General features: G+C 38.0%; 2 protein-coding genes across 10 annotated transcripts in view; one reads left to right on the forward strand and one right to left on the reverse strand.

The window, feature by feature from the left end:
• The window catches only part of LOC111867183 (SPARC-related modular calcium-binding protein 2), a 108,967-nt gene extending 101,819 nt beyond the window's left edge, over positions 1-7,148 (forward strand). For all 7 annotated transcript variants that reach the window (XM_023856778.2, XM_023856781.2, XM_023856779.2 and 4 more), the window contains 3 exons: positions 3,048-3,141; positions 4,592-4,757; positions 6,707-7,148. In XM_023856778.2, coding sequence (XP_023712546.1) covers positions 3,048-3,141; positions 4,592-4,757; positions 6,707-6,783 — 337 coding nt within the window. In that variant the 3' untranslated portion in view covers positions 6,784-7,148. The remainder of the gene's footprint in view (positions 1-3,047; positions 3,142-4,591; positions 4,758-6,706) is intronic.
• The window catches only part of LOC111867184 (phosphatidylserine synthase 2), a 35,280-nt gene continuing 27,097 nt past the window's right edge, over positions 1,130-9,312 (reverse strand). For 2 of the 3 annotated variants that reach the window (XM_033752586.1, XM_023856786.2), the window contains one exon: positions 6,130-6,709. The gene's annotated coding sequence lies outside the window, so the exon portion shown is untranslated. Of the gene's footprint in view, positions 2,619-6,129; positions 6,710-9,312 lie in introns of those variants that run through there. The other variant, XM_023856787.2, reaches the window with a different exon arrangement.

A 9,312-nucleotide genomic window follows, 5' to 3' on the forward strand; every position in this document is an offset into this window, starting at 1 on the left:
AGGTCATCTTGTAGGTCTGGAGGATGGGCAGGAGCATTGTCCATAACAAGCAAGACATGGAGTGGCAGATTCATCTCAAGCAAATATTTTTTCATAGAAGGACCAAACACTTCATTGATCCAATCAGTAAAAAGGTCACGTGTCACCCAAGCCTTGTTGTTGGACCTAAACATCACTTCTGGACTTTACACTTCTTGAAGGCTCATGGAGTTTGTGAATGGTAAACAAGCAGAAGTTTAATTTTCAAATCGCCGCTTGCATTGGCACAAAATAGCAGCGTGAGATGGTCTTTCATTGGCTTATGGCTGGGCAATGCATTATCCTCTGCTGTTATATAGGTTCGCTCTGGCATCTTTTTCCAGAAGAGACCTGTCTCGTCACAATTAAAAACCTGTTGCGGCAGATAACCCTCAGACTCTACGAGCTTCTTGAAGTCACCGATGAAGTTCTCTGCTGCCTTTGAGCTTGCTGCTTCACTGTGCCTTACAACGCTGTGGATGCTGGTTCTTCTCTTAAACTTCTCGGACCATCCACGGCTTCCCTTAAATGCTTCTTCTTCGGCTGTTGATGATCCTGGCGTCTTCTTAACGAGGTCGGTGAAAATCACTTTCACCTTCTCACAAATGATGTTCTTGTTAAAAGTGTCGCCTTGCAATTACTTTTCGTTTATCCATATGAGGAGCAACCTTTCAACATCGTCGAGAATACATAACCGTTGTGTAGATATTCTTGTCACTCCCTTTGAAGCATCTATCTCCTTAATCTTGTCCTTGTTCTTGAGGATAGTGCAAATCGTTGATGTTGACCGATTGTATGTGCATGCTAGATCAGCCATGCTCACACCTCATTCTTGCTTTTCAATGATTTTACGTTTGATTTCTATGGTTATTTTTATTCTCTTATGGCTGTCTTTTTGCAGCTTTTTCTTTGGGAACATTTTTGCAAGGGTTAATACACTTTGCACAAAAAAAAATCACAAATAATATGTCTGAACACAAGTTTGGAAAAATGTGTGATCACAAGCGACACTAAGATGCTAGCGGAATTAGTGCTAAACACAGACTGATATAGCAAGCGCACAAACCTGGACTTCCCCTCTCGTCACTCGTTAAGCGAGTCTTTTTTTTACAATTTGATTTACTCATTATGAGAGGTGCTTGTTAAGCGAGGTTCCTCTGTATAGTGTATGTGAATACCATTATTTCAGAAGCACATGCTGCTTCCAATTCAGAATTGCACAGTGTAGTCCTGTTAAGTGGAAACAAATGCTCTACAAAGACAATCTGCCTCCATTTCAGAGTTGAGCCAACCCTGAAAATTGAGGCATTATGTGCCTCTGAAATGATCCACCTACAATATTTACATGCTGTCACAATCTAAAAGCCCACACTCCCAAAACTCAATGTTACGAAAGCATGGGAACGTGTATCATGTACCCTTCTTCATATTTATATCTGATGTTGAGAATTCTGTGTGCTATAATTCTAGACGTACATAAGCAGCAGTATAAAATGAAGAAGTCTGCCATTATTCCAAAAAATTTAAACACAAATAAAACAGTTACAAAATGACTGACAAACTTTATACAGTGCATCCTGTTGTGTGATGAAACTAATCTAATTGCTGTGTTCCATCCATGCAACTCAAAGAATGTATACCCATTCAAATGTTTATTAATAATCACTACAAGTTTTGACCATCCAATTGGTCATCATCAGGTGATACAATACTTACAAGCCAAATAGCCCAAGGGTAGACAAGTGAAAGTCCATAGCCTAGTAGGCTAAGTAACAACACACATCTATCTATTCCAAAGTGTCACATGTATCATGAATGATAATCATTAGAGAAGAAAGGACTATATATACCCTTATAGCACTTCTGACTCAGAAAACATTTTACATAATTTTGCTTCATTGTTATGTGATCAGTTATACCTAATCTACATTATAATGTAGCAATTTTATAATTTTATAATTTTACAATTTATATTAACACATCCAGCACAGAGAGTAGACAGAAACGATTGTAAATATTGGCCCATATGTTAGTTGCAATGGTTGCAATTCAAAAACACTTGTTATGTATTGAATCACCTGATGATGACCAGTTGGATGGTTGAAACATGTACTGATTATTAATAAACAGTTGAATGAGTATACATTCTTAGAGTTGTGTAGATGGAACACAGTGGTCAAATTAGTTAAAATGACTGACATTGATATATGAACATGACACAATGGTAGTACAATGGTTATCTCTTCACATTAACCTCAAAATTGCTACAAGTCCTCCATCCTTCCTTGGACATACGTCAACTACTGAAGACTAGATAATTTCTTGGAAAAGCTGTCAGAAATACACTCAACTTCTCAGCAACTTATGGTATTTACTTGCCATATATTGCTGAATGTTGCCCATTCACTTCCAGAAAGAGTTGACAGCTGTGTTGCTTCTTTAAATGTACCTCGATACTAAATGCTGCTATATAATGACAGTGGTTCAGTTGCACAGTTCATACAGTGCTAAATGAGATCAGGAAACTATCATTAAGTGGTGTGCAAGTAAAGGTTTGGAAGATCATCCTTCATATTTCAAGGTTCCATTCTGACATTCACCTAGAGACAAAGAAACGTCAGTCAGGATAGTTGATATCTAGCCAGGATTTGAAATGAAAACATTTGTTATAAGTCAGTGTTAACTGCTGCATCAGTCTGATTGGCCAGGATGTCTTACTACAGTCCTAGCAGCAGCAGCTGTAACCCAGTAGCTATAGCTGAGTGGCAGAAAGAGGTAAGGTGATGAGGCATAATAGTTTATAGATAGAGACAGAAAAACTATTTACACTAGACCTTGAAACTCCTCCTAAGTCAGTGAGTCTACCTATTCACATGTACTTTCACTTTAAGGCATTTCATGCTCTTTTAAACAGAGAAAACAAAAGTAAAATTAAGAATAAGAGAATGGACTTCTATCTAGTTTGTAATGACTCAATCTGTACTACTTCTTTTTCACTGTTATGCAATGATCTTATATATTGTTTACAGCTCTTCAGTACTCATTAAGGAAACATGGCAAGAGTCCACTGAGGAACAAATTGCAGCATGGAACTTCCTTATGTTGGACAAGAACAAGAACAAGGTCTGAATCTCAAATTCCATCTATTCGCTTCCTGTAATATGGCACCTCTACGACAACTGTATGATACAACTGTATCATCTATAACTAGTATCTAGTATTTGAAATTATATGATATATTGACTACCACCTCATTTTGGTGTTTATTTCATATCATGAACACTCTGAACTTGGTGATTAACAGTTTGAAGCAAGATCGATTCTAATACAAATTTATAACAGTATTAGCGTTCAATTCAGTTTATTCTGATCTGTGAATGTACCAGTGCATTCACACCAAAAGTGCTGCTAGAAACATGCATTAACTCATGTTTTCCACTTTCCATGTCCAGTAGAGTGAAAACGAATTGTGTAAGTCAGTCATACTGAATGGAATATGACTGTACTGATATGCTTTCTACTTTCGTGTCCAGCCGAGCAAAAACAAACTGCACAATTGATGTGTTGAATGGGGTATGATGGTGCCAGTATGTTTTCCACTTCCCATGTCTTGTAGAGTGTAAACAAAGTCAGACATGCGGAATAAAGTAGGACTGTACCCATATATTTTTCATCTTTCCATATCCTGTAAGCATGGAAGTACTTTGCTTTGGATGAGAATCCTCTTGTGGGGGGGGAGGAAATAAATTCACTATAAAATCTCATTATTGGAATTTTTGTTAAAATTAAATAAAACATAACTACATGTTATATTACTTGATAAAAATATTGTGGCATGTAGACCCCTTGTTGGGCAACAACCGTGAGATAAGCAACTATACAACAGCCGTTACTAAGTTAACAGCTTCAGACACAAGCATATTTCCATGTCAACGAATGGAGACAACAACACAGGAACAGTGTTCTCTGTGTGGTCTGTGCCAAGATGTTATAAGCAGGGGAGCTGGAGCAATGAGTTAGTTGTGAGACGGTCGCCAGCCAGTAAGAATGTGAGCATGCAAGCAAAAGACACCGTAGGGATCTGTCACCAAGCAATGACTGGTGAAGACACAGCAAACTGAGAAGACTTTATGCGTACTGTGGTTACAGCGATTTGTGAAGTGTGCAGAAGAGCGATAGTATAATTCTTATTTATAGTTATGTTCTGTAAGTGTTCGATACTTCTAATTACCAATCCAAAACCTGTCTATAGTCACTCATACATGTGCCAATATAGTCTCCAATGCAGCTTCACAGGTTATTGGTTTAATTCAACCGATACCCTCTAAAGCTGCATTTATGACTGTACTGTGAATATACTCTGTGTGTATGTCCACACACAATATATCTTTTGATTTGATGGTGATATTAATACATCATTATTATTTGACATACAAAATGGACATTGTAACAGTTGTACACATACCTTAATAACATTAATTCATTATAAAACAAATAAAATGTAATAAAGTATCCTGAATTATAAGAAGCAAGTGGTATTGAGCTTAATACTTGTTTCACTCTCATTATTCAGGTACTAGAAAGGAAAGAATGGAAAAACTTTCGAGTCCTAGTATCTTCAAAGCCTCAGCTACGTCGCTGTGGTAAGCGTCTACCGCGCTACTGTGATGTCAACAATGATCGCAAAATCAGCATCACAGAGTGGCTGAACTGTCTCAGCACACAGCGCACCAATACAGGTTAGTCATCCGTCAGGAACTTTGTAATTAATTTTATGTTTCATCCAGAGGTCATTTATCATACAGTCATTATTATTTTAACACTTGCGGACCGGTGGCATATTTTTATGCTGAGCGCTTTTAAACGTGGCAGACCGCTGGCATATTATGATTTTAGGACACATTATGTTGAAACACACTATACCTTGCACTGGCACCAGGCAGACGCATGACTGGTGTGTGATAAACCTCTTGAATGTTTGCTTCGTAGTCAGTAACATGACCCCGCTGTTTATGACCCAACTGTTTTCCTTTCTCACTCCAAAAGAAAATGCCTTTGTTCATCTTCCAGCTGCATGCACCAGGCAGGAAGTTACTAGTGCAAAATGGATCAAGGTTGGAAGAGGTTAAGGTCCAAGCGTTTTCTCAGAGAACAAGAAATATCTGACTTGTTCTCCCATGAGCTATGTGACGTCCCTTGTGAGTCTGCTAGTGATAGCGACTCACAATCTGATAGTGAGTGTGGCAGGGGCGAAAAAAAAAATTGTGGCTGCAGACAGTGAAAGTGACAGTGACAGTAGCTCCGACGAAAGTGCGGGTAGCAACATTGTGGGGACAGCCACATGGGGAAAGTAGACAAAACGCCTGCTTTGGGACAGTTTACTAGAAATCCAGGGGTGAAGCAAATTCCATCGGACCCAAATCCACAATTCACAATTCGAGCATGGTTGATGTTCAAAGGATACATGGACAAGTAAAGAAGCCTGTTTGTATTTCCGAGTATAATATGTTCATGAAGGGAGTTGATACAGCCGATCAGTACTTGGCCTATTATTCTCTTCTTTGGAAAACAGTAAAGTGGACAAAGAAAGTTGCCTTGTGGCTTATAAATTGTGCCATTTTCAATTCACTTTTGGTTTTCAAAAATCTAAACCCTCATTCAAAATTGAAATACAAGACATTTCTGCTGAATGTGGCAAAAGCCTGGGCTACAGACCACACGGTGGCGGCAGACACAGACTTAGGGTGACCGGGTCCATCAACTCCCACCCCACGCAGGCCTCATGTGGACTCCCCTGGGCGACTCTCGGGTGATATGCAGAAACATACCCTCGTGAAAATTGTGAAGAGTGAACATGTCAAGGGGAAGCAGCCTTCTAGGCGATGCCGTGTTTGCGCAGTACACAACAAAAGGAGTATGACTGTCTACATATGCAAGTTCTGTGTAATGCCACTTTACAAAGGGGAATGTTTCCAAATATATCACATTCTCAAGCACTTCTAGGAGCATTGGTAAGTGTTCTCCAAAAATTGTAGTTCATAAAATTAATTTGGAGATTTTATATTAATTTTTAAAGTGAACAGTGCACAAATTAGGGTAGTAGGTTTAAAAATGCCGGTCCCCAGGGCGATTTAAATATTTAAATCACCGGTCTGAAAAGTGTTAATCTAACTGCTTACTACAAACACCAGCATATTATGTCTTTTAACATTTAAATTCTCTCTATCCTGACATAATCAAAGAGCTATTTAAGCCTTATTTAATTTATTAAGTGTCACAGGTGGGGAATGTTTATCATTTTATTACAACACACTGCATTAGACGGAGTGAACGAATAAAACACTTATATCAGAATCAACTTTTAAAATTCCACCTGGGGCATGGATTGTTACTCATGTTCTTCTGTTGGAGTGTAAAGACAGAGAGCTTATGATGAAGTGATCCTCCATTTAAGGGCTCAAAACCTACACATTACTCTGTTTAGGTACGGCTGTTTGATACATAACATAAACTTTTACATTAAAATATAAACTGATGACAATTTCATTGTTTTTATGTTGTCTGTGACTTCTTCTATGTCACAGTCTGCTTAAGTGCTCAGTCACTTTGTCTTCTACTCTTCTATTCATATTCAGAGCTCTGCATATTTCATCACCACCCTGACCTGCTGTACATTTCCTGTTAACAGTACCTGTGAATACAACATCAGCATCAAGAAGGAAAGGTCTCAACCCGCTTCAGGTATACCTTAAGGAAGAAGACTAGGAAGACCTGACAGCATTTAAAATGTTTTACGTAATCAAAAGTGTACTCATTTGCCAAGACATTATGCATCAAGAACATCACAATTTTTTTTTGCTTTCTGTAAAATTTATCATGCAGAGTATTATTCAGTTTTTTTTTAATATTCATAATCAGTATCACTCTGAAAGAAATCTATAGAATTAATTAATTTTATATGATGTGCCAATAATTAAATGCAACAAGTGAGAATCAATGAAGTGTGTGCATGTGCGTATGGGTGTACTATGAACATCTTCCTGTGTCCACGTGAATGTTTTTATTAAGTCATATTTCTGTGTTTATTTATTATTGTAATTGACATGTGCATTAAAAGTTTGTATACTACATACTGTATAATCTCTATCACAAAATACCCATAATTCATTAACGTTCTCCATAATAAAGATGTAATACTGCAACTCAATGATAAATATTTAACAAAAAGATGGAAAAATGAATATTTATCAAATGCATTCTTTATGATTCTATAATTTAAGCAGTCAATGTTGGTCTCCATTGAACTATTTAAAACTTATAGATTCATCAGTGTCCCAGTTTCCAGTAATTTGACACTCAAACTGTGATTTTCACATCAGCCAGTTCTGTACTCAAGTCTAACATGCTTCATGTTGAAATCCACTCCTGCAACCATGCAGTATCAAAATGGAATGTTTATCACAGACAAGTGGCCATATCCTTATGATCCAAAGCTCCCAAATGTGGCCCATATCATTTGACCTAAAAGATGCAAGCAAGGCTGGGCAACTCAATATATAATGAAACTTCCAATACATATTCCATTCCATATATTTACTTTTCCCTTGTTCTCATAGTAGGCACTTTGACTCTTACAGGTAAATTTTACTGTAAATATCTCTCCTTATCACTGGGACCAGAGAACTACTTCAGTTAAGACAGGTTTCCACTTTATTAAGGTTCAACGGCATAATTCTAGCTGGGATAGCTCAGTTGGTATAGCAAAGGGTTATGGGGTGGATGGCTGGGATTCGATCCTCAGTAGAGGTAAGAGATCTTACTGTTCTCCAAGGCATCCAGACCAGCTCTGGGGCCAACCCAGCTGCCTATCAAATGGGTATCAGGCACGCCATCCCCAGGTGTCAAGCCGCAGGGACATGAAACTGACCACTCACCTCCACCTAGTGCCGAGGTCAAGAATGGTGGGGCTATACCTCCACTCCCCAATATATCTGTATGGAGTGGTAGGCACAATTTTACCTTTTTTTTTACCTTCTACTGTATAATCTTAGTTATGTTATACAATGCCATGAAACTTGGGTTCTCAAAGTGAGAGAAGAACAAAGCACTGACGAGGATTCAGAATCTGGATCTAAGAGACAGGGAGAAACATGAGAAATATGCAACCAGCAGAGTCATGTAATCAGCATATGGCATTCCCCATATATGCTACATAATGGGGAGTTCAGTGTATTTTTTTTAAGATTTAGGAACTGCCAATTTAAAATAACAGTACTTATATTTATCAACATACTACTACAAATTACAATTTTATTTACAAAGAAATTTAAATTACAGGAACTGCACCAACACAATACATGTACAATTACAATGGAATGCTTTGGAAAAAAAAAAAAGAACTTTAATCTTTACTTCATGAAACTGCAGAGGGATTTTTGTCTAAACCGACCTTAATGATACTAAAATACAAGAGTCATAAAAAACTACACATTTCTACTTCCCAGTACAAGATGCATTTGTTTGCCACGGACAGGCTCTGGACTTTTAAGGTTCCAAAGGATCAGTCATTTGATACCATTCGTAACATTTGGTATGATCAAAACAAATTACCACACTAACTTTACACATCAAATTACATATTCATCAGTAGGGCCCGGATTTTTATGACCTAAAAACTATAAATATATGCATGCACTTATGACCCAAAATTATGTCAAATATGACCTAAAAAGTGTAAAATATGACCTTAAATATTAAATGGGACATAAAATTTCACAATTTTAATTACAACTTTTACTAGAGTTTAAGAATAAAGATGATGAATATATGATAGTAGGTCCTACTTACCAAATTAGCCCTATTATGTCTCTGAAGGAAAGAAAACTGATGGAATTTCGACATTTCGTANCCTCCTCCGCTCGGCTCTCTTTGGCTCCGCTCGTGACGTCACCGCGCATAGCTGCCAGGATGCGGGGTGATTACTCGCCTATTACGCGAGCGTTACGTTACCGCTACGTGAAGCTGGGGAGGTAGGGGTCAACATGTCACAATATTTTACCTCTCACACCCACGCGGTAGCATAGTTTGTTGAGACACTATGCTACAAGCCGGAAGGTCGCGGGTTCAAGTCCCGATGAAATCATTGGATTTTTCAATTGACCTAATACTTTCAGTCGCAGGTCTCGCTCCGGCTTCGATATTCCCGCTTTCGGGAGTCATGTCACAGTATATTGAATCAACAACTGCCATAAGAGAACATGATAGTCGAGATCAAATATCTCTTCTTGCTCTCGT

This window comes from Cryptotermes secundus, unplaced genomic scaffold, assembly GCF_002891405.2.
Source record: "Cryptotermes secundus unplaced genomic scaffold, Csec_1.0 scaffold518, whole genome shotgun sequence".
NCBI classification, from domain to species: Eukaryota; Metazoa; Arthropoda; class Insecta; order Blattodea; family Kalotermitidae; genus Cryptotermes; species Cryptotermes secundus.